Below are 26103 nucleotides of genomic sequence, written 5' to 3' on the forward strand. Positions count from 1 at the left end.
GTCGGCACGTTTGCACTTACGTTCCGAAATACAATATTTGTGTCAGAATCTCTGGTAAAATTTGTCGTCACGTTGAAGCGTCATATCTAAAACCAGCGGCACAAACGTGTCTTTGTATGGACAAGTTCGACTGTCTTCCGCAGTACATGATGTCACGAAAATAAGCGAACATAATTGGTTGCAGCATGTGCGAAAATCCTTTCTGCGTGGGACTGATACGGTGGTGGGCGGAGACTATAGTTATTCTTAGTCTCTAACACACTGTACAGGATGGTTAGGTCCTGCACTGCAGTCCAGCCATGCTCATCCATGGGATTCTGCAGGCCACAGTCAATGACGCCCTGGAGCATCGTAGTGAATTCGAATACGGACCGTGAAAACACCACGGGAATACGGTCAGCACACAGATGGTACGAGTCCTCGATGGGAGTGCCTTCGTTGAGGAGTCCTTTGTGGCATTTCACTTCCAAAGCATATCTGCCGAGTACACCGGTTCTTTGTTGGTGCGCTTTGAACGAGGGAACTTTATTCCCTCGAGTGGAGTAAGGATAATTGATGATGCGATTTAATTTTACACGAGATCCAAGAGACGAAGCTGCGATCGGACTAGAACCGGTAGGCTTTCTTTCTGTGTCGATCCATGAGCTTCATCATGGCGCTGTAGACAATGTCGTTTGCGTGGATTCCCACGATGAAATCGAGGTGCGTGAACTCCGGGTCCGGCACCTGCATGTCAGAGAGAGAGAGGGAGATCAACCAGAACAATTAAACTAGTACTTGCTGTTGGGCTAGTTGGCGCATCTTCGACATCAGTAGTAGGCTTAAAGGAGTAATGACACGATCTTGAGGCATCGCAAAGGAAAAGTTTTTCGTTTGCTGAGCATGCAGTGTTAACACTCCCAAAACACCGAACCAGGAAACACGTCTAAAATATTTTATTTTAATTCTAAAAATTCCATCGCCCAACATCGGCAATCCAGCCCCACCGAAATGGACATTGTCACGACGAGTCAACACAGTTCGCTGGGTTTGCAAGCTTTGCATCCTGTGTGCGATCGAAATCGCTGTCGGAGTAGCTGGACGGCAATTCGTTCGTTTTTTTTTTACGCGCACCATGTGCAACTGACAGCAGACGACAAAGTTGCTGCTAGCAAAGTCGCGAGTTGCTGTCCCCACCTGACTTAGACGTACAAGGGGGATGGAAAAAAACGCGAACATGCGGCATCTACATTCTCTGCTGTTTCGCATTGATTTTCAAGCGGTTGTAGCCTAGATGGTGATAAAAAGCCACTAGAGTCATCCATGATACAATCGAGAACCATCTAGCATCTTTTTATTGCCATCAAGGCCAAAGCGTGATGAAAACAGCGCGCCGCGCTGTTTGCGTTTCTTTCCATCCCCCTTGTACGTCCGACTGTGTTCACACGTCACGGTGAAACAACCCCCTCGATATTGAAACCAAATGTACGTCGTTTCCAAAGGCAGTGGTATTCAAAATATATTCAATGTGTTCCCAGGCACCCCGATACTCTTTTTAGGATTCTCGACAGCTCTCTTTTTATTTAGAGCAACAATGCGAAAATTGATAAAGTTCGTATCATTACTCCTATAAGGCCATAAACACGCGACCACGACATTCACGGGACTGCCGCTCAGACAGAACACATACACAGAGAGCGCCCGTCCTGCAGTGTTTTTCTTCTCTTATGGTTGTATTTTTGGCGCTAAGTCTACTATTGGTAGTGAATGTACAGCCGCCCAAATCTTTAACTATATAGCTTGCGCGAGCGGCCACTTTTCCGCAGCGCCGAATGACGGAGCCAAATTGCAAACAAGGCGAGGGTAAGCGCATGCCCACAAAGCGCGCTGAGTTGGGCCCATCGTCTGCTAGGCAGTTCCTTCTTGAGAACGTCACCCCATAGTGGCGCACATCAGAAGAACCTTGTTTTCGGCTTTTCTCATGAGTAGCATTTTTTAAAATATATGTAGTAGTATAATGAGCAGTATCTTTTACTTCCTAGATTTCTTTCCGCAGCGATTACCTTCGCAACATAAAATATGAACAAACCGGTTCACTATACTCCTGCTGCCTGTCTGTCAAACGATGAGCCTGAGTGCGCTCTTTGGGCATGCGATTACACTCGCCCTGTTTGCAAATTTGGATCCTTCATATGGCGCTGATGCGCAGATAAGTAACCGCTCGCGCACGTCTGTTGAAGATTTGGGCAGCTGTACAATTAAAGAACTGTGGGGACGGTATCGCCTGGTGCTTCGCACAACCCTTGTAGAACCCTTGTTGTACAAGGGTTGTGCGACACACTGGAAGAAGGTATAACACGTCGGAACTGAGAATTAAAGAAAATTGAAGGTGAACTTGATTCGTTAAATTTTGTGCACGTCCCACTCCGTGGTAGCTCGGCATTATAAAGAAAAAAAACGCCATGGTAGCTTGGCAATTGTGGCGTTGTGCTGCTAAGCAGGAGGGCGTTGGTTCGATTACCGGTCACGGCGGCCGGATTTCTGTGGCGGCAAGATGCAAAATGCCCGCGTATTTAGACTTAGGTACACGTTGAAGAACTACGCGTGGCCAATATAGCCCGCAATATGACGGGGCGCATCATAATCATATCTCGATATTGGCACGTAAAAACCCATAATTTAACTTAATTTTATGCACGGGAGAGCGCACTCGCGTGATGAGACTCGAAGTCCTGAATTCATCGAAATATTTTTTTTGTTGGTACTTGAAAAGCGCAAACGGCGAAAACGAAGGAAACACACACAACAGGATGATGAAGATGATGCTCCTGGGAGCATTGGCACCTACCCACTCACGGGGATCGGCCAAGAGTCGCACGGATTGTATAGTCTTAATATTTTTCTAAGTGCTACTAGAGGACTAGCACTGTGTTTCTCTCGTCTTCATCGTTCGCGCTTTTCGAGTACCCCCTAAAAATGGACGAACTCACCCAAATCAAGGCACTGTTGTTTTTTTTTTATTCAGTGGCATGCACGCAATTCACAGCCGGCCTAAACCGGCACTGGTCCACCTACAGCTGCACCTTTATCTTCCATCGCTACTTAGACAGCACGCTGACTCGAAGTGCACGCATCTACAAGAACATAAGCACGAAACAACGCGCATGCGCCCAGGTAATACATAATGGGCACTTGCTTGATCGGAGGATGCAGGAAGGCTGTTCTGAACGCGCACGAATATTTCGCACCATTTCGTCCACGCCTGCACAGAGCTAAACGGCCAGAAGAAAGGATAACGTACCTGGTAGTTGAATATGATGTTAGGCAGTTGCTTTGTGAGGATGTTGACGTCCGCGGGATCAGCGAACCAGTCGTTAAGGCTCCAGAAGAGACCCACGGGGATCTTCACGCCCGACACGTTGTACACGGGAGGGATTTTCTGCGCATACCAGAAGAGGCAAATGATGTGAAGAAGACGGGTCGGCGACTCACGTCAAGCGTGTACAGAGATCGAAGGCACAAGCAGGTATGTGTTTTGCACTCCTACCTGCAACTATTAGCCGCTTTGATAAGAAGATGTTGAGCGCAAAAAAAGGAAAAAACATAAATAGGCGCGATACACACATACCGGTACTCCAAGTGTGTGCGTGCCGTGTTTTCTTGCGCCTGCAATGTACAGTAAGCCACAAAATAATACGGACCACGAGAGCGTGTGGCGAAATTGCCGCCTAGTGGCAAGCCGTCTGCTGTCGAGAGCATTGCTCTGGCGAATAAGCGGCCAGAGCTACGCTGTCGAAATCAGACTGCTTGCCACTAGACGGCAATTTCGCCACGCACTCGCGTGGTCCGTATTATTTTGTGGCCGACTGTACCAACACGTCCACAGTATACTACCCTAGCCATTGCGAAATATAAGGGGAAAAAATTGACAATTCTAAAAATTTCCTTCCAGCATGCGCTAGAAGGGAATTTCCCAACCAAAGGTTCTTATCTGGACGGTCCACCATTTTCTAAGAAGCCGAGTGAGTCGTTCATAGAAGCCAACGCATTTGTTTTTTGTAGCGTTATAGCTACACTTGCCTAGCCGGAGCCAATTTCGCGTGGGTCATCATGAGCCGTGCTGCGCATGCGCGAAGATGAGTGCGGAGCCGGCATCTCACGCGCTCTCCGCCACCGCCGCGCGCGGCTCGGCGCTGCTGGTGGCGGAGAGCGGGTGGAGTGGCGTCGTCAGCGTCGTAGCCGGGCAGACAGAGTGGCGCCGGCGCGCGCGACTCGCCGCTGCTGCTCTGCGCATTCGAGAGGGGTGACGTCGTAGCCGTGGCGCGCGCAGCTGTTCGCCTTCGCTGTGCAGTCGCCGTCTGACAATGCGCTGGTGCCGCTTGATAGCGCCTCTGACTGGCGTTTGCAGGTGGGTAACGCCACGGAGAAGGAGAGCGCAAATGCTGCTCAACGGCGCAGAAGAGCCGAGAAGCTTATGTCATCTGATCCCGAAGTAGTTGCCTGGCAATTAGCGGTTCAGAGTACGAACAATGAACAGAGGAATGCTAAACGTGCTGCGGATACACTGGAGGAAAGGGAGGAACGTCTAGCAAAGCGGCGTCGCCAGGATGCTGAGCCACGTGCCCGACCACCTCTGCAGCAGCAACAACAAGACGCCGTCGATGACGTCAAGGCTCGCCGATCGACTGCCTATACTGTGAAACTTAGCGAAAGCGCCAGTGCGACTCGGACCTTCGAGACGGACTTCGTAAACAATCCGTTTGGATACGTGTGCGACGTGTGTGAAAGACTATGGCACATGAAAGACTTGACGCCGCTAAGTAGTGCCATGCGTGAAACGTTGAGTTTAGTGGCGGCGCCTTAGTGGGGTGAAACCGTGGCGCGGGTTTGTACAACGTGCAAGAACTTTCTCGTTAAGCAGAACATTCCGCTCTTTAGCGTTACCAATGGGTATCGTTACCCGGCCATGCCGCCAGGTCTACCGGTTCTGAACGATGTGGCCGAATGTGTGTCATTGGAGCAGCAGTAAGCATGACAATCAAGCTAATCCTAGACAATCTGGAAAGCTCAGAATAATCAGCTGAACCTTTGCTAACGCTACGTATATCCTGGCATAGCCGAGCTAAGCCACTGCAAATTTTTTTAGCCCATTAATACAGCACGAAACGACTGACCAGTAGTGAAGCGCGCGCCTTCTGTATGGCGCGTTATCGAAGCCTGCGACAGAAGTTCGCGCTTACTACGTGCATAATATATGTGACAGTATTCTTAAGACTCACCTGCCCGTAAATGGCCATGTTCTTGGAGCTACCATAGTCGAATTTCTGGAACCGCTTCTCCCGAACTAGCTGCGTGGCAACAAAAAAAAAATAGGAAACACATAAATGTATATTCAGCGATCAAAACGTAAAGCACTACATAACCGAGGATTTAAAGGGGCCCTGCAACCTTTTTCTAAGCAGTAATCGAATGGCTTCATTAATGGAGTTTATTGCCTGATGAATCGACTGCCGCAAAAATTATTAGAATCCGTCATGTACGAGTGTAATTACAGGTAATTCTCTTAAGCTTTAATCTTTCTCTCTCCTTTCGTACCAGCGAGCGCTCTGAAAGCTACGCAGCGAGTGGGGAGATGACAAAGGGAGGTAAGAAGCTACGTCCGTTCGTCATATCGCATCATGACGTTGAGCCCTTCATTTTCTTCTTTTCTGCTCCGGGGGATCGCGCGGCTTACCTTCAGTGTGATCTTGAGCGAGCGCGCGGGCACATCGGGGCATCCCGCGGCGGCCGCAGTAACTGTGCAGCTCACTGTGCTCAAATCAACCAATGGCTGTGCACTTTGTGTTTATGGCGCGGTATTTGGGTTTATGGCATCATTTGTCGAGAAAAGAGCGAGCGATTTCTAGCTGGCTTTGAGAATTAATTCTATAGTCCAGGGCACGTGCAGCGCTATAGTGTTTGGCTCACATAATCTCAGGAGGCTCGACTACCAATCGGCAGCGTTTTGTGACCAGGCTGAAGAAGTTTCAGGGCCCCTTTAAGAAGCTTCAGCATGCATGTCTGAGCTTAGGAAGAACAAGCGAGGGGATGAATTAAGGGTTCATTTCTATGTTAAATACATATAATTAAAGCAATAGACAATATCATTAAAACAACAGACATAGCGAGGGTCTCGTCGCGTCAGACTTGATGCCTTTAGGTAGCATGTCAAGGTTTATTGGTGAGCTGTAAGATCGTAAAATATCATGTTCCGCGTGACGACAGCTGGCAAAAAGTGTTCCACACAAGCCGTCATGGCTACGAGCGGCACTGGCGAGCACTCCCAGGATTACATACAGAGAAATACTCAATAAAATCAACCAAGGTGTACCCAATAAAGTGGATGGGAAAAAGACCGCCGCTGTAGCTCAATTGGTAGAGCATCGGACACGTTATCCGAAGGTTGTAGGTTCGGTCATTACCAGCGGCAAATTGATTTTTATCCACTTTAATTCCTTTTCACTTATTTCATGATTATAATACAACAGCTAAAGCCTTTCCATCTTTCTTTCCCTTTCCCCTCCCCTTATTGTAGGGTAGCAAACCGGATGCTACAATTCAGGTTAACCTCCCTGCCTTTCTCTCGTTTTATTATCTCTCTCTCTGTCTCTCTCTAATGCCTACAAATAACGCCCCCTAAGCGTCCTTTGGCTTCCTTTTCTGCAGGTTTAACTATAAGCTTAGGAAGTGTATATGAAGGCTTAGGCCCGAACTGCGCACTCGAACGTGTGACGTAGTAGCAGGCGAGAAGATAAATTCGCGGGCGACGACTGATATTGCCCGATGACATTACCTGAGCGAAGTGAATCATGTTTTTGACGGATGTTCCCGCTGGCGTGTGGCTGATGAATACAGGCAGGCGGGTCTGCAAAACAAAAGAACCACGTAAACAAAAGAAACACGATCGGTTATCGCATGCGTTAATTGTCACGCTCTACTCGCAGTTCAGAGTGCACGCGTTTCGTCGGTTTGCGAAAGAGACCCCCAAACAGCGAGAAATGAGATCTATGCAGGAAAACAAACAGAAGGACAACGCCAGCACCGCTGCTGAGAATGCCTACACAAGCTCGGATTGTTCTGTTTGAGCCACAAGAAAGAAATTGAGCACGCACTGGCCAACGGAGCGCTTTCAAGGCAACCGAAAGTGCGAGCTCCTGCAAATGAGCAACGACAAGATGGGACAACCCGAGGCCATTTTAGTTTTCAGTGTAATTCGCCGCATTTATTTATTTATTTATGTCGCATTGTGCAATGCTCCCTCCTAACTCTTTTCATCCTCCATGCCGGAAGTCGGACCAACACCCACGTACTTAGCAACGCAACACTTCTGTTGCTACAGGCAACAACGTCGATCATGCGTGAAACAATGAAGTGCAACAATGAAATGTGGCAACGTGAAGCGGCAAGTGACCCTGATATAAGATCAGATTGCCACATCAGAAAGAGCTGATCGCTGACAAGCCCACGATCAAGAGTATCAGTTATTGGAAAAACGGCGTACCTTTGATGGCCTATTTGTGTACACCCACGAACTATGCCGACGCCACCGAAATGCGAAACCAAACTCTAAAACATAAGTCCCAAGATTTAAGCGATGTGTTAGCCCTATGATTTTTATTTTGATTAACTTGCTCATTTATTGTACCATTTACAGTCCGAACAAATACGCACGGCAAAACATTGTAGCCGGGACCTTACCACGTTGAGTTCATGCATGTCAGTGCCGACAATGAGGAAGATGGCGTCCTCGCACACCTCCCGGAGAGCATGGTACTTGCACATGGTTTTGGCCAGGAACCTCATGAACCAGTTGTTGGGCAAGAAGTCGTAGTCGCCGAAAAGTCGGAACAGCACCTGCGCGATACGCGTAACGCGTTAAGATATAGTTGTCACAAGTTCACCCATATATAATAGTAGCAAGTGTCACAAGGCTCTTGAGAACGCGCGAGCCAAACGTTACAGCGCAGCACGCGGCCTGGAATTTACAATGAATTCTCAAAGTCAGCTAGATATCGCTCCCGTTTCTCTCGCCAAATGATACGATATACCCAAAGTCCACGGCCGTTGGCTGATTTGAGCACCGTGGGCTGCATAGGTACCATGACCGCTGCGAGATGCCGCCACGCGCTCGCGCGCTCGCTCGCGATCACACTGAAAGTACGCCGCGCGCTCGAAGAAAAAAAAAATGAAAAGAACGTGCTCAAGGTCGTGAGGCGCGCTGACGAAGGGACGCATTTTCTTGCGCCCTTGTCACCTCCCTCCCTGCGTAGCTTTCAGAGCGCTCGCTGGTACGAAAGGAGAGAGAAAGCGCTTAAAGCGCGCGGGAAATCCCTGTAACTCCGCTTGTACTTGACGGATTCTAAAATTTTTTTGCGGCAGTCGATTCGTGAGGCGACAAGCTCTTTTAATGAAGTCATTAGATGATTACTTGGAAAAGTGTTGCAGGGCCCCTTTGAAGACACAGGAAACGTGGTGGAGCATAGATAGAGCCCCTCACGAGTACGTTTCCACCATAATTGGTTTTTAGCGTGGAAAGTTACCCTCCAAGGAATCATAGGAAAAGCTGCGGACAGCCCATGTCCAATAAAATCAGGTGGGACAGCAAGGACATGTTCACGTTGGAGCGTACTGCAGTCGATTAAAACCTAAGAAAAATTATTAGCTCCACCCACAGCTATTGCTGTCTCAACCAAAGAGAATCTGTATGGACGATCCACACAATTACGCTCTATCGTTATTATGACGTCAAGTACTGCAGCGTGCTTTAAAGGTTTCCTGCAACGTTTCTTCGACTGCCTTCAGTAGCTTCCGAGTGGGTGTAGAATGGAACACTCAGAGGAACACAAAAACGATCACAAAAATTGTTGAACGGGGACACAAGTTATTGGTCTCCAACTTTCTAAAACCGAGAAAACAGCTCTAGAAAACGTCCGCTTTCTCAGTTCACACTCACATTGACGTCACTGGTTTCTTCCAATCACCGCGCGCCACTTCTAGAGAAATACCGTAAGTCTCGCCTGATGGTGACCTTTGCAAAGCGCTACGCAGAGCGCCTAGTGTCGTGAGGCAATTGTTTTCAAACTATACAGTAAGAGCTCGTTAATTCAGATTTCACGGAACCGGAATAAATGTCCAAATTAACCGAATTCCGAACTATCGAAGGTCTCAAGAAAACAATAAACAAATGTGTATTACGTCAATAGACTTTCATTTTCTCGATGTATACTTACGTATTCAACAAAAAGTGTACTTACTTTGCATAAGAGCGTTGTAAAAGCCACAATTTTCGCCACTACTGACTGTGTTCACAATGTCACCGCGGCTCAACACCTCACTGTCTGAACTAACACGAAAGGTGCAAACCCGAAATGTCGTTACCGTCGTTACCGTCGTCCGTCGTTTTGAAATGGTTCGTGCTGATGACAATGGCGATTCAGACTGCGCCCCCTTGATGATCGGTTGTCCGCGAACGCCGTTTCCGCTCCTTTGCGTCGCACACTTGCGGCGATTCGCGCTCGGTGCGCTCTGATAATCGTCCGAATTAACCGGTTTGCGTCCAAACATGTCCAAATTAACCAGAGTTCGAGGCCATTGAACGATGCACATGCTTTCCGGGACCAGATAACACGTCCGAATAATCCGATATTCCGAATTAACGGTGTCGAATTGCTTTTACTGTATCTCAAAATAGAAACATTTTTTTTATATAATGAGGTGTAAATATATAATTGATTTTATATTTTTAGCGTTATGTATTTTAGCATGGTTAAGCTGTGTCCACATGGACATTACGTTCGGCTTGGAGTGTCAAGCCAATAATAACGTACTGCCACTCGCGTAACCGTCACATGACCAAATATCACTCGTGATGCCGGAAATCGCCAATGTGTGTCGCTCGTGCCGAAGCAGAAGCTGGTTTCTCCATAGCGTTAGTACAGACTCTAGAGGGAAAGCTCCCCATAGGACCATTGCATTACAATCTCCGACCACAGGGGCGACGCCATTGCCGCCATTACACTGCCGTGCGAGCGTTAACATCCCCTCAACGCGTGCTAGACTTCACGGTGGCATCCACTTTAAGTCGTAATTAATGAAAGTCAGATCACGTGGAGTAGAGTTGTAAGTACGTGTCAACAGAAAAGCGAAGACGACGCACTACGGCTCACAACTCAGACAGAAGACGCGCAAGTGGCCGCGATCTCGAACTCAAGTGGATATGGTGGCGCCATCTAGCAAAAGTGCCTACAAACGCATTTTCCGGCGCCGCGAATCTTGCGCACAGTAAATTGCCTACATAGTCTTGAGTCTTTCCTAAAAATCTTCTAACTGAACACTGAACCCTCTCCGCACGTTTCTAATTCCTCGAAATGTCCGTGTTTGATTTATATCGCCAGGATTACTAACATTAACTAGCGCTAATTTTAGCCGATCTGTAGATAATAGAAAAGGAAACAATGGCGCCAGTAGAATAGCGTCAGTGTTCTTGCGGTCGGCGCTCTTTCGGCCCAGCTTTTCCTCCAGAATCTGCACGAACTCCATGGGTTTCTCCGTCCAAATAAAATTACAACTACATTGTTTTCGGTGTTCCTTCTTGCGCTACAATATCGCCGCATTCCACGCTGTTTTTACAACAAAGAGTGAATGATTACGAGTACTACGTACTCTACTGCGGGAGAGTTGCATGCAGCTGCTCTTGCAAACAAAATTTTGCACGATGTGTTTAGAGAAAATGTAGAGTAATCAGAGTATTCATTAGTGGTCTAGGGAGGGCAATGAGCCATTCCAGCTGTCCAGATAAACACGTGAACAATTCACAGCACTGTGTACACTGTTACGGGAGCACGATAAGCGGTCCCTCTTGGAACAAATCGTGAACGGTTTCTGTGGAACGGCTACGGAGGAAAAAAAAAACAATTAGGAGGGAGCGCGCCTAGCGTCCACAAGCCATCCTCCTCCGACGCCTCTCCCCCCTCGTTCTCCATGAACATGGTCACAATTCCCAGCCGCTTCCGGTTTCGTATTTTTTTTACGGCTGGGCTTCAAAACTGTCTTGTGACGCTCCCTCCTAGTTTGTTTTTTTTTTTCCTCCATGGCTGTATACAGCATTGTGTTTAGAGAAATTTATTATATCACAGACGGTTAACTGAATATCAATCGTGCTTAGAAAAAATGGTGAACCATAATTAACAGGTACAATTTGGTACGAGCTGTAAACACGACCGCGGACTGCTGTTGGAGCCCACAAAATCCTTACTGTTCTTATCCTGCCACTGGCGTTAATGAAAGCTCGTAAAAACAGCAAAAGGTAAAACGACATACGCAATTTGTGTCGCAAGAAAGTTCACATAACTATGCAGAGATACGTTGGTGTCGATGGTATTGGGCCGCAAACTTGAACATTCCGGCAAACATTGGCCGATATTCCTTAAGTTAGTGCTGAGCCAAACAAAAAATATTTTTATAAAAAACGACGAACCTTTATTTCCGTATATGTCTGGCATTTACATTAACCAGAGAGAAAGTACTTACACTTCTAGTATATAGAAACCATCCGGTAAGACTCTCTCACAGAGGCACATGGGCAGGCCTGTCGCGGTTCTGTGAGCGCAAAGGCTGGCCTCGTACCTTTACTCACTGGGACCTGTCCCGTCATTGTTAATAGCAGGGACATGACCACGTAGATTTTTGACGACAGTGGAGGCCGAGGACCCTCGATGTTGCATCCCAAGAACTGCTTACTTTCCCCACCTTAACCCCCGGAAAGCCGCGGGAACAAAGGGCAGGCAGTTATGGGAAGCGCATCATCGCGTCGTTTTCATTTTTGCACCTATAATATTGCAAAGCTTTTTGTCTTTGGGACTCCTCCGATAAAAAATGGAGGAAGAGTGTTGGCGGGGGGGGGGGGGGGGCTGATGAACCTTGGGACCCCCCAAATGGAGAACACTGCGCATGCCTATGCTTTGTGGAGTCCCCCACTGCGGAGTGCCTCCTAATTATATCCTGGCTTTGGCACGAAAAGCTCCCAGAATTTTAGAATGACCGGTGTTCGGCTCTGTTATCTACGGAATCGCGTAGTGGAACAGATAGCAATCGTTCAGCAATCGATCAGCAGCGCTGCTGATAACGCCCGCGCCTTGAAAACTGACATACCTAACAGCTCTGATACGTATGCCTACGTGTGTGTGTGTGTGTGTGTGTGTGTGTGTGTGTGTGTGTGTGTGTGTGTGTGTGTGTGTGTGTGTGTGTGTGTGTGTGTGTGTGTGTGTGTGTGTGTGTGTGTGTGTGTGTGTGTGTGTGTGTGTGTGTGTGTTTTAGTGTCAACATTGGTAGGAACATCAACTGCATCGTAGAAAGAGCGGACGATAGGAAAGTGATAAACAGCATAGAGTGCTACGATACTCACCCCGGCGTCTTTCGCGAACGGAGCCAGCAGTCGCACCGGTGACGTCATGTACGTCACATTCGTCACTGGTCCCATCGCAGAGAACAGCTGGATCTGAAATGAAAGCATTGTGACAGTTGAGAAAAATGCAATGACTAATGGCATGCCATTGTTTTACAGAGAGTCACTATAGGACTAAATAATGACGTGGTTTCGATTCCCAGCCCCAGATGGCAGCCTGGGTGTTAAAGAAAGAACATAGATTTCTTACTAATACAGCGGGCTTCATATTCATATACCGGGTTTGGCGCGTAAAACGCTCATTTTAGTTAGGTGCACTGCACGAGGCAACTGTTTTAAGAATGGCGAAAAAACTTACTTTAATTCAACTAATTTCACTTGTGGTATACGCGTTGCAACAACAGCGTATATTTACTTGCTTTCTTGCTGGGCACCAATATACAAACGTGGCGTTTTTTTTTTTTTTCGAAATGAACTAAATCCAGAAACCGAAACTAGCTCAAATACTGCTCCATTGGCAAGTACATTATCTCAACTTTCCTCTAATAGTTATCAGAACGAAATGGGTCAAATACCAACAGCTACGTGTGCTCACAGATCTTGTTTCAAAACGAAATTGAGCCAGATCCATGCGCTGTATGGATCGAAATGAGTCAAATCCAGTATGCCAATAGCAGAGCGCTTCAGCGATCACGTGATTCAGCAAACATGGAATCCTCCGTGTGATTTCCCGCCTAGCCTGACTGCTCTGCCTGTTTTCTGGGTGTTTCTGCAAGTTTTGTTTGCCCTTTCGGAGCTGGATTATCATGGATTCTGATGGAAGTGAAGAGATCGGTGAGAGATCTGTCCCCAGACATCGACGACATCGTGAACAGAAGTAATGTCGACGCCGGCGAAGCAAGAATGTGCTGCTGCCGGAATTTCTATAAAGTTTTTTCAAGAATACCGCATTGAATTCAATGTCTCAATTCAATATGAGCCAAATCCAACGTTATCATGCTAGAAATGGTGAAATCCGCTGCATATTTGTTAATTGATTGTGGCCAGAAACTTCCCCTAGCCGACATGTAAAACATATCATAGAATAGCTTTGACAGCGTTGTATTTAGTTTACACAGCAAATTTTTGCCGTTTTCTCAAGTTCTCTTTGAATGGATTTGACTCATTTCGAAAAAAACGCCTCAAATGTAGATTAACTTCCACGAGCAAATAATTATTTCATTCGATAACTCCATCCCATTCGTGAGCTCGTGGTTCTTCGGATGTATTTACATCAATCCTAATTATCGTAGGTAGTGGTAAAGAAAAATGGCAATCATAATAAATATCTCGGAGAGCTAAACCGTTTCAGTCAGACACCATTGTTAACGTAGTAATTAATTAAATGACTTTTAAGTTGCCACAGTATCTGTATGAACAGGCCAGGTTATCAATCAGTATTATAGCTATCGGCCAGCGTGTGAATGAAAAACGAAACACCGATGCAAATGTGAGTAACATATGGTATTACTGCAAAACTAAAATGACATAAATTAAACATAAGGGCAAAGGAATGTGTGCGAAAGCTGAGGCGTGTAGAGATTCAGGCCCCGGATATTACCAGCACGGATCAGAGGCGTATCAGTGAAGTCCTTTAGAAACCAGTTTCGATATTTAAAGGCAGTATATATTTGGAGTTAAAAAAAACCTCAAAATGGTCTTTTATGCATTCACCTAACACTACTCGAATGCGAAGGACATTTTTTTCAATGTATTGATCCTCCCTCACCCCCCTCCAAAAGGTTTCTGCACGTAACGTGGTTTTGCATTGCCTCAGGGATCGGAGGCATTGAAAGCTTTCTGCACCTAACGTGGTCTTGCACTGCCTCCGTGATCGGCCCAACTTTGATCAAGCAACAATGTTATATTGTGATTTCACAGTGACGTCATGATCACGTCACTAATTTTGGTGACTTGTGACATCATGGTGACGTATTGTGTTTGCGTCATCACGTGTTAATTATTTTTACATCACTCGTGTTGACGCCGACACCGAGGGACACCGACGCGGATAGTCAACTTTCGCGTTCGATGAGGCATCTAAGGCTATAGCCTTAAGACTGAAAGCATTCCTGATTCCTCATGCTCGTGACCTAGACGTGCACTAATAAATTATTCATTTGCGAAAGCATAGCCGGGAAACGTTTTTTTTTTCTTTTTTCTGGTGATCTTTCGCAAACCCTATAAGACTATCTGAAAGCTAAAAGAATTCGGTGTGGTTAAGCGGTTCGTGTCACCCTATACTACAAAACCAAACAAAGATAGAAATAGAAAGTAGAGCTTAGAGACGTCATTTTTCGGCGAACCGGCAATCGTGAGACGTCCGGCGAAAGCGGGCCACATCGATCGTGACGGAAGTCAAACGCAGTGGGTTACAGCGGTCGCGTAGCAACCAAGATGATCGATAACTATCAAAGAAGACTTAAAGAGCTCTATAATGGGCGAGACACACATCCATCATACTTTATGGATATCCCCTACTTTTTATCCTTCTTTTTTGTCAATGAGAAGGCAAGTGAAGCCGACGGAAGCAGCAGCGAGAAAAAGCTTTCTCGAAGCCCCGAGCCGGTTTAGGTAGTCCAGACAGTAAGTGTTAGCTGCGAAACGAAAAACTGAAACTATACCAGTTCGTAGCACAAAGCTACGAGCAAATCGATACGGATTGTTCAGAAAGAAGACTTCTAAGTTGACGAAAAATTCGTCCTGGTCCAGGGATCGAACCCGGGACCAACGTATATCCATTCAGAGCGAGTGTTAGCCAAACATTATCAATCTCTTAATTGGCGAATGTCTTTAACGTTCCAGAATCAAGACCTTATAGAACTAATCGTTGACAAAATTATTGCCAGTATACAAGCGCGAGGCGACCTTTGAGAAAGCACCGTTAGTCGCATCTTCGTCTCTCGTGGCACCTTTTTTTTGTTAATTAGCTTCGTTAGCTTGCTCGGGCACACTGTCAAAGGAGGGAGCACACCTTTGAACACAATGCATGATGACTGTGTGTAGAAGTGGCTTACCAGGACTTTGCCAGATAATGAACATCAAGGTATTCTTCCAAACTGTGCGCTTCTGACAATGATCGGTTGAGCTACATTTTGGACTACCGTCGTGTCCGCCGCGGTGGTCTAGTGGTTATGGGGCTCGACTGTTGACCCTTAGGTCGCGGGATCGAAACCCGGCCGCGGCGGCCGCATTTCAATGAAGACGAAATGAGAGGCCCGTGTAGTTGAATATAGGTGCACGCTAAAGAACCCCAGGTGGTCGACATTTCCGGAGCTGCGTCTCTCATAATCATATCGTGGTTTTGGGACGTAAAACCCCAACTACTGTATTATCATTGGACCACCGTCTCAGCATGTTTGCTGGAACGGCCAGGCGATGGTCGCTCTTATACGAACGGCCACATACGTACAACGATTTTTTTTGTACATACCGCTCCCCTTATATTTCAACACGCCCAAAGACTATCCTCTCAGACTTAAAACAAAAAATATATATGACGGTGACAGGTTTACTTGCCTTCTTGTTGTACTCCGGCCTCTCTGAGAGCAGTGCGAAAAGTATCAGTGTTCCCTGCGAATGTCCCACGTAGAAGAGCTTGGTCTGCTGCGTCGTGTTCAGGACGTAGTCGAGCATCGCCGGCAAGTCGTACTTGATCATCTCGTCGAAACTGCGGACCCGTTGCAGAAGGGCAAGTTATCGCTTCCACGACGAGAAAGTAAGGAAGCTACAATTGCAGTGACCCATGTTTAGAAAGCGCACAATCTAGTTTACGTTGTACTGAAGATCACACGATCCTAGGAGAGCAGCCCCAACGTTAAAGAAAACTAAATTGCGGTTGTTTACGGGCCAAAGCCACGATATGATTATGAAGCACGCCGTGTGTGAGGGACCACCGATTGATTCTGACCACCTGGGGTTCTTTAACGTGCACCTAAATCTAAGTACACGGGTGTTCTTTTCTTTACTTTTCCACTTCGTTCCCATCAGCATGCGGCCACATGTTAGCACCTTAGCCGCTGAGCTGCCACGACAGATTGCCCCAGTTTACTGTAATGTAAAAGTCTAATTTTTTTTTTGTACAGGCCATATATATGTGTTTAATTGTCGCTACCCCTTTTCCTATTAGTAATTAGTGGGACTTCCCAAAGGGAACGCTTAGTCTACGGCAACGTGGTAATATTCCATGCAGTCAACTAAAGCAGGATAAAAGATGCAGCTTATTATATGGATTAAACTTCATTCAAGGCGTACGTGCACCTGCACTGTGTACTATAGCGTGTTCTGTTCTCTTGGCGTTATGGTATGGGACAGATAGTGGAGGTCCCCAGTGAGCCAGAGGCACAACAATTAGAACACGTGTACTCAGACGCAACGTGCCCGACACGTGAATCTATAGGTCTGTCATCTCATGTTCTATAGACTATTTTACGGATGGTTTACGAACGGCTATAGCCTCGCCATTTTGTATCTTTGACTAACGCCTCCCCTATCTTTAGATAAGGCGTTGCTTTAACGAACAGTGATGTGGTAGACGCACAAGCATACAAACGCTTGTGTTGGTGCGTTCGACGATTCGGGACCTCATCAATTCACGTCGCGATATACAAAAATAAGAAAACATTCGTCTAACAACCCAAGGTGGCGGCACCCATGCGCCTTCTGTAGATTCGTCTATACATACCTAAAGTCCCAGAACTGCTTGTCCTTTCGCGTGTACTTGACGTGGCTTGAGTATGTGTTGCCACGAACATTTCCCAGCCAGACGTCATATCCGGCATCGGCCAAGATGTAACCTGAAAATTGATAACGAGAGAAGCACAGTAATTCTGCCAGTTTCCTCTCAACGAAACAAGATCTTTTAATCCGTGGTTGTTTCCCTTTCATCTAAATGCGCGTCCTTGCAGATCCGTAGCGCCAAGTTTTGTCAGCAAACGAAATATAACCAACGAAACCTCCAGTAAGGTAAAGTACCACACCCCCCGCCCCTTTCATACGCAGCGATAACAGCTGAAGGACAAGGCTGGTGTTCGGATTGCCGAAACAGTGGCGGTGTTATCAGTTATATCATGGCAGCACTTATCAACCTTGATCTCGTCCGAGAAGGAACCATTCATTTCGCTGATAATCATCGCCGTGTCGAGGACGCTGCGCGAAGAAATGGTTGCCTATTTCCTGCAGACGCGGCACGCTGAGAGATATAGTATCAAAAAGCGAATCGCTGATGAAAACAATGATATTCAAGACGTGTGGCGCACATATTGAAACACTACTGCTTTCACCTATATATCGCTGAATGCTTGAATAATACGTACAGTACTCACGGATTGAAACGCGAAAATTTAGGGCTAAGTAATACACGTAACCTTTATTTCCAGCTTGTATGGTTCGTGATATATCGACTTAATCTTGATCCGATCGCTTACATCGGAGCCAACAGTAACTTTAGCGGCCAGATTTGCTGCGACATGACGCGGTTATTCACCAATAATTTGACATAGCTTTCTTAGTACTAAAACAAAAAACCTCGCGTTTTAATTTCTGAGTACTGTACTTGCGAAATTGCTTTCATATAAGCTGAAAGGTAGACTGTGTGTTTTATCTCAGTGATGATGTGTCGTCATACAAAGGGTTTTCTTCTTGCTTATTTATTGTCTTACATCAAGTGCCCCCCCCCTTCTTTTTTCTAGGTGACTGTGGACGGGAAATAATTTACGCTCTTAATTATGACGTTTCTCCAGATATTTTCAGCATGACGTTTACAATCTGTAAAATAACAAAACTCATCGGAGAATTACAAATGCTTAATTCCGTCAGCAGGAACGGTCGTTTCTTTATTGTGAAAATGCAGGAAACGCGGTGGAGTAAAAAGAATTTCGATTAAACGGAATATGTGATAGCTTAATTAAGGGGATATTAGTGAGCCTGTGAACGTGCACGTCAGTAAGGATCCTCGATTGTAAAATGACTTACAATGCGGGGTGAATATCTATTGCGAAAAAAAAAAGTGCGCGTTTTCCTGCGTCGTCTTCATACAAAAATTCACAGTCAGTCTATTGACAACACCAGCAGTGGGCTGACCGAAAAGTTTAAAGTTAACGTGTGCCTGTTGTTTACATGGTATACTATTTCCTTTTTAATAAAATGTCGAAAAGAAAGCACCAAGAAACTGAAATTAAAAGTGTTTATTTTGGTACTTTCTAACAGAAACGTGTTTCTGTTAGTACCTGTAAGTTGCTTTGCGCTTTGTGGAAGAGTTAATACATGTAAGTTGCCCTTACATGTGCGCCCCTATACCCAAGCCGGACAACTCAAGCGGAGAAATAGAATGTTAACTCTCTCTTTCGCAGAAACGATGTAACCGATTAAAAGTTTATTTTTTAGGGGCGAAGCTCCTTAAAGCGGCACCCGTTCGTCCCTCGTAGTTGTCGTAGTCGTAGTGCGTAACCAGTCGTAACGCTAGTACCAGATCTTGACCTCCAAGGTGGTGCCGGTGGGAGATTTTTCCTGTGCGTTGTTGAACAATCAAAAATTCGCAGCGTGCGCGTTAACTAAAAGCCGAATTCTTCTGTCTCTCATTCCCCATTAGCAGCCATTGGCATGTTCCAGTAGGAAACGTTAGTAGAAGTAGAAGTGTAAGTGTTAGCTAAAAGCCGACTTCTTCTGTCTCTCATTCCCATTAGCAGCCATTGTTTATCTCCAAGGTAGTGCCTGGTGAGATTTCTCCTGTGCGTGATTAAGCAATAAAAATTGTGTTCAAAACGCCGTTGATTGATGAAATAAACCAACGAAAGACGCCAGATGTTTTCTAAAAGCAAAACGAAAGAACGCCAGATGTTTCTAAAGCAAAACGAAAAGACGCCAGCTGCTTAACGAAAAACGCCAGATGTTTTCTAAAGCAATGGTTTTCTAAACAATGAAAATTCACAGCGTACATGTAAAATTAAAGTGAGCAGCAAGTCGTCATAACTCATCGAACCTTTAGTATAAACGCGCCCGATCTCACGTCGGTGATGATGTACTGGGCAGAATTCACGGAAGATTCACGGTTTACCGATGAACCTCCGCAGCTTCGCCCACTCATCATCATTCACTCCGTGGATATGCTGTGATTTTTTTAGGTTAAAATGAGACATCCATTGTGGCGCCGCATCAAGCAAACAAACATTTATTTATTTTTCAAAGTAAGATCGCAATGTGAATGACACGCACAAGAGGGTCCTTAGGTCAGAAGACCATACCGGGACCCTCTGTACGCGATTATTAGCTTTAGTTTACGAAATAGGCAGAAAAATGTAAAACTAACCAAACCAACAACCGAAACGGGTGCGTAAGTTAATTACACGTAAAAAAAACATTACATTACATCGTTTTGATGGGTTTTTTTTTCTTGGTGGAAAATTTTGAGTCCCTAAATTATTTTTTTCCGACATTCGCGTGGAAAACTGTTAAACAGCTGTTCGTTTCGCTCTCGACAGATAGAGGCGGTAATTGTGCGCTTCGTTACGCATGTGAGTGAATTTTGTTGTTTGTTTCTACCCGCCACGGTGTTCTAGTGCTTGTGGTGCTAGACTGCTGACCTGAAGGTCGCGGGATCGAATCCAGCCCGCTGCCGCCACATTTTCAGTGGAGGCGAAAATGCTTGAGGCCTGTGTACATAGATTTAGGTGCATGTTGAAGAACCCCATGGAAGTAGTCGAAAATTTCCGGAACCCTGCACTACGGCGTCCCTCATAATCATATCGTGTTTTCAGGACGTCAAACCCCCACAGTTATTATTAGTACTTGTTTGTTTCCATCATAGCACACCAGTAATTCATTCCGGACTGAGTATGTTAACCTCATTGCATTTACATTTTTGATTTCTTTCTCTCTATAAATCTCTCTCTCTCTCTCTCTCTCTCTTTGTCTCTCGTTTATTAGATCATGTCGATAGGAACAGTGGGGGTCTGCGGATGTAGGAAAAACTTTATTAGTTAATCAATGTATGGAAATGGTTTACCAATCACGACATCCGGTGCCGCATAAACCTTGAATCAAGGTCGATTTGTGCTGGTCGTCTGCGACTTCTGATTGAATGCCCACTACAATCACTCTACGCGACGAACATCTAATCTCGTTTAGAAGCGGCATGTAATGATTACACTCACGAAACATAATTATGAACAGTAATATGTCCCTGTCTTGTTTGACCGTTCACCACGGCAACTTGTAAACAACACGAGAAGGTCCCCGAATCATGTGTACTTGTACTCCGTTTCGTACATCAGGTGCAACCCTATGGCAGCTGGCGAGGCTTCTTGCAGTCGATGCCTTCGCACCAAGAAATAGTTCAACAAGTTCACCACCCGCAATGTGTTTCTTTTTTAGTTTTTAAACCGGGTAATGAATGAAGGTGCTTTGTGCCTTGAAAATAAACACACACGGTTGTTTATACGGTTGTCAATACGTTGTGCTGAATCGCTTAGCGTCTCTTTGTTTTCGTATCGTGGCCTCCGCTCTTAGTTCCGGTAGCGCGTAGCAGCAGCCAATCGCGGAAGGCTACGTTTACAACGACTACAACGACTAAAACGCTGACCGAACTTCTTGCATAGCTCCCACAGCGTGACACCTACCGTATGAAACGAAGTATAGAGTTATGAACGATGGCATAGCAAACGAAACCTGCGTCTTGAAGTCAATGTTTAGACAAGCCTATAGGTGTCTCCATCAGGGCTACATCTCTTGATGAAACTATGTTCCTCCTTAGAAGCGCTGGGTGTAGGGCGAGGTACATAGTTTGTTCGACCACCGTTGCTCACTCGTTCGACCACTGTTACTGACTAATAACTTGAGATAATAGCTGGTTTACAAGTTACCGAGGCTCTCCGGAGGATAGTTGATGACCCAGTCGGCGGAAGAGCTGAGCAGACCATGTTGGAGGAAGACTACCGGCTTCGGGCCCTTGGCGTGCCGAGCCTTGTGACCGTCCGGCATGCGCTGGATGTTGATGACGAAACCATCGCTGGTCGTCACCCTGTGCTCTTCCACGGGGTAGCCCTTGTCTCTGATGATTTCCGTCTGAGGCAGAAGCGATGGAAACAAATATGCAGTAGTAGAAACAAGTATGGAATAGTAGGCTTAATAGATTTATATGCACTATTTATATATGAACACATGGAAAGGTAGGCAACTTCCCAGACAACACACTACATCCCAGGGACGTCCCAAAAAAAGTCCAAACGTCCCACATCCCAACAAGGTGGTTTTTAGGATGTCCTTTAGACATGTGCATAGGGATCATTCCTAAAACATCCCTTGTAGGATCTGATTGGGACTTCAAGTTAGCGGTGAAATAAGCTACCGTGTTGAAAATTGGCGATCCTAAACAATCGGAAACAGCAACTCCGCCGGAGAGCATGGTTGGCGCGCGTGCACAATAGCATATCTACATGCACATGAAAGTGTTCGTTTGTTTTTTTTTTTTTTGTTTCTTTCTAAATGTCGCGCCGTTATGAGGACGAGGGATCGATTGCTGACTGCGTGAGCAAGTGTTGCACTTGGTAGAGGCGGTACGACGCATGTACTCGCGCCACTGTGCTCACGCACGCCGTGCTTTTCGTGAAAGATCAGAGAACGGCGGCTGCGCCGCACGAGCGGTGCTGTGGTGGTGTCGTATTTCTAAAAACACCGACATATTAACTTTAGAAGAATTGAATGAAATATTGTTATTTTATTGTTTTCTTTCTTAGGTTTAATACGCAATTGCTCTTTAATTGCGCTTACTGCGAGCCAACACCTGCTCAAATAGTGGACGATTTGCTGCGAGCACTGCGCAGACATTGCCATCGCCATCATGGCGCCCGGCGTGTTTGGAGTTCGGAACTTCGGATAGATCAGACTCTTCGTTGGCCTCGTTTTTAGGTGTTTGATCCGTGACGTTTCGTCGAAAAATCACAAGCGCGCATGCCGTAGGTGTTTGCCTGGTTGCAAGATCTTGCCGATTTCAACGTTTTTCCACCTCTTCGGTAAGTACTTGACATGCCCGGATTACTGCAATCAGCACGTTCTTAGCACTTTCTTCTTTGGCTCCCCATCGCGCGCAGGTTGGCGTACGCTGAACTGGACCCTCGCAGCAAGAATGGCACGTGGGAGTAAGTTTTATTTGTGACGCGATTTGGTTTATCTTCCGCAGAAACTGTTAAGCTCACAATGCTGATATGTTGTTGTTGTCGGCCACGTGTGTAGACTGACACCGCGATCGTGGAACACATGGCTGATCTGCCTCGAATAACTGCAAGCCGGCGCGTGCGTAGTGCCGTGGAGAACAATCAGAAGCCCTGGACGACAAAGAAAAAAACTTCAAAGGTTTGTTGTACATGTTTTTCACGGCAACTGACATAAACGTAAAAAAAAAATGGGAATGGTCAAATGCATGTGTCAAGTTTAACCATTTGTAGTGGGCTGTAGACATGAATTAAGCACTGCTGCACACAAGACTGGCTTGCCCTCAGTTTATGCCCAGTACCAAATTTTTTGCTTTCATTATGACACCATTTGTAAGAAAAGCCAGAACTTATGTTCAAAACAGCGCATATTCATGCTATTCTTTTATTCAGTTGCATGTGTGAGTCCTGCTGCTGGCCATCAGTTAGCCGGTTATCAGAAGAAAAGGGCACAGCCCAGTTTTGTACTGGTATATACCGTATCTTTTGTGATATGATCATGACTTTTGTCTTACTGAAACAAGAAACTGAAAAATGTATGTTGGTGTTTCTGCTACATCTCTATGAAGCAGCAGAACCTGTTGCTCGGTCACTTGGTGCATATTAGCAACTGGCACCTTGTCTGGCTTCCCTATACCTCCGCCTTTTTTCAGTGCATGTTGTTTTCATCCTTTACCAGCAGTCAAGTAGTTTCACGCAACCAAAATGACCAACTAGCCCACTCTGTTTGTCAAGTAGGTTTTACTTCCAAACAAATGTAGCACATTTGTGATATGCACTGTTGCTCAATTATATTCTTTTTGCATGTGCTAGCTGTGTACACATATTACATGATCTCTTTTCTTTTTTTCAGTTGCTTCTAGTAGTGTGCCCCTGGTGTGCACCTTTACCCCAAATGTCTGCACCTTTGCCTACCGGTAATGACATAGAAAGTGCTCAGCTTTCTGGACATAGGCATGCAGGTTACGAGACGGAAAACGTGCAGCTTAGACTTCATGCTTGTAAATGCGAAAGTCGTAACCGACATAATTAGAGTAAGCTAAAAGGAGAAATTTCTGCTTATGAGCAAGTAATTATGAAGCAGGTTTTAATCCTCTTAAACTAGCAGACATGCAACAACACAGTTGTGCTATCTGTTTTGTGCTCCATTTTCATGCATATTTGTGCTTGCAGTGGATATGCACATACATGAAGGATTTGTTTTTGTTTTCCTCAGCTGCCTCTGCGAACCCCGCTCCTGGACAACAGCTGGGAGGCTCCGTGTTTAAACGCGTGCACCTTGGACGTCATGCTCGTAAATACCAATTCCTTTGTCATTCCTGGCATGAATTTCGTTGGTAAAGCAATAAGTAAAATTGTGCATTGTTGTTTACAAACACTTCAGTATGAACCAGGCTTAAAGGAGAAGGGACCGACAACTGGCCAGAACTTGTGATTAGATCCTGTCAGAAATGAAACGACCGCGCTATATACTGACATATTCCAGCATCCTTTTCGCTTGTTAGTAGGATTTATATCTCTAAATTGTGTTTAAAAGTAACAAAAAAAAGGTATGTTGTGCAACCTATCGCAAGAGCCTTGAAGCTAGATTGCGGAGTTGATCACTTTGCTGTACAAAGTTACGCAGTCTGATGCCGTCATGTGTGCCATTATTGGTCCTAAAAATATTAGTATGTATATCACTATCCATCCCCGCTCTATTCTGTGCTGCTTATGAGGTAAAAGGAGCTGCATGGTGACAAGAAACGGCGCTGCCTTCGCGGTAGCCAGTGGACCATGTCGAGCCGCGGCGCATGCGCACGAGTACACACACACTCAGTAAACCGCCACGCTCGAACACGAACCGCTGTCACGCTCACTGTTTGCAGCATGTCTTGTCACGTGTGTATATGACTACATATCCGTCGCAGATAGAAAAATTCGAATTACAAATGTTTCACGGCATTTTCCACATCACCATTCCTTGATTATACACTCTGACTGGTAAGCTTTCTGTCGCGCTAAAGAAAATAGGTACCATAAAAGTTGGTTGTCGGTCCCTTTAACCTCTTAACACACACACAGGACAAAATAGGCATGCTATATCCCCGTTGTGCACCATCTTTGTGCGTTTGTGTGTGCAGTATGGACATGTACATTAAGGCTTTGTTTTTGTTCTCAGCTGCCTCTGCGAGCCCTGCTGTTGGACGCCAGCTGGAACGCTCTGCGTTTGAAAGCGTGCACCCCAGATGTCATGCTCATAAATACGGAGTTCTCATGATTCTAGTGTTGACAAAGCAATAAGTAAAAGCAGGCACTTGTGCACCTGGAATGAGGTTTAACCCTGTCTCAGGAGACATAAGACAATATAGTCATGCTATGTTCCTGTTGTTCACCATTTTCATGCATGTTGTGTGCAGTACGTATACATACATGCAGGCTTTGTTTTTGTTGTCCTCAGCTGCCTCTGCAAGCCCTTTTTCTGGACGCCATGGAAGGCCCTCCACTCGAGAGTGTGCACCTTAGACTACACGCTCATCAATACCAAGTTCTTTGTCCTTCTCGGCATGATTGTAGTGCCATATAATAGTGAGGCAATAAATCATTTTTGCTGGTCACTTGATGTTCCATGCATGTTGCTTGGTTTCTGAACACTTGACTTGGTTTTATGTGATCTAGTTATCTATGTGAAAAAAAGAAGTGGGTTGGTTGGACGAGGAATATGCTTTCCTGGAGAGGCAACTGGCTCTCTCAGGTAGGGGGTGGTCGAGCGCGATGAAGCAAGTTAACATGTTATGGGAGCAGATGTCCCACCCTTTCGAAATAATCCTGCAGTAAAAAGTGGCCACATGTCCCAATAACATCCCACACACATGCAGTTTTGGGACATCCCAAAAAGGTCTTTTCTTGTATCACTTGGGATGTTTTTCCACCTTGTGTGGGACGTCTTTTGGAAGTCCCGAACTCCCAAAAGGGATGTCGTTTGGATGTCCCTAGGATGCCTTTGCGTTGTCTGGGTTCAGAGCCGGCTATCACAACGTCATGATATGGATAATGAAAAACGCACGAAAGAAACGGCTAGAAAGAATAACAGAAAAAAATATGATAAGAAGGACTATGTAAACGTACAATGATGTACAAATAATACGTCTAAAGGCAGAGTGCAATATATACAGTGTATTGGTCGTCTCGCCTGTGAAGTGAAACAGGAAGATGATTATTTAGACCTAGTATTGCGCAGAAAAATTTTCCTTGTCTCGCTTTTCATTTACATGACTACTACTACATTTTTGTAAATTATAAGAATTGGCTTTCTCTCGAGGGCCTTCATTTTCTGCCTATACCTATAGCTGTAACTAGAAGCCTCGGAAAACCTGAACATGCTCGCTTACAGATGCTGGGATACTAGATGCGTTGCGCACACACATTCATTGCAGAGGTGTAATGCTTGGCTTACAC

General features: G+C 45.7%; 1 protein-coding gene across 1 annotated transcript in view; it reads right to left on the minus strand.

The window, feature by feature from the left end:
* Positions 1–601: 601 nt before the first annotated feature.
* LOC119389828 (lysosomal acid lipase/cholesteryl ester hydrolase) overlaps positions 602–26103 on the minus strand; it is a 30876-nt gene continuing 5374 nt past the window's right edge. The window contains exons 3-11 of the mRNA XM_037657222.1: positions 21319–21520; positions 17145–17256; positions 15980–16130; positions 12422–12514; positions 7717–7872; positions 6812–6883; positions 5259–5327; positions 3281–3418; positions 602–726 (exon numbers count right to left, since the gene is read on the minus strand). Coding sequence (XP_037513150.1) covers positions 607–726; positions 3281–3418; positions 5259–5327; positions 6812–6883; positions 7717–7872; positions 12422–12514; positions 15980–16130; positions 17145–17256; positions 21319–21520 — 1113 coding nt within the window. The 3' untranslated portion in view covers positions 602–606. The remainder of the gene's footprint in view (positions 727–3280; positions 3419–5258; positions 5328–6811; positions 6884–7716; positions 7873–12421; positions 12515–15979; positions 16131–17144; positions 17257–21318; positions 21521–26103) is intronic.

Source organism: Rhipicephalus sanguineus, chromosome 4 (genome assembly GCF_013339695.2).
Source record: "Rhipicephalus sanguineus isolate Rsan-2018 chromosome 4, BIME_Rsan_1.4, whole genome shotgun sequence".
Classification (NCBI taxonomy): Eukaryota; Metazoa; Arthropoda; class Arachnida; order Ixodida; family Ixodidae; genus Rhipicephalus; species Rhipicephalus sanguineus.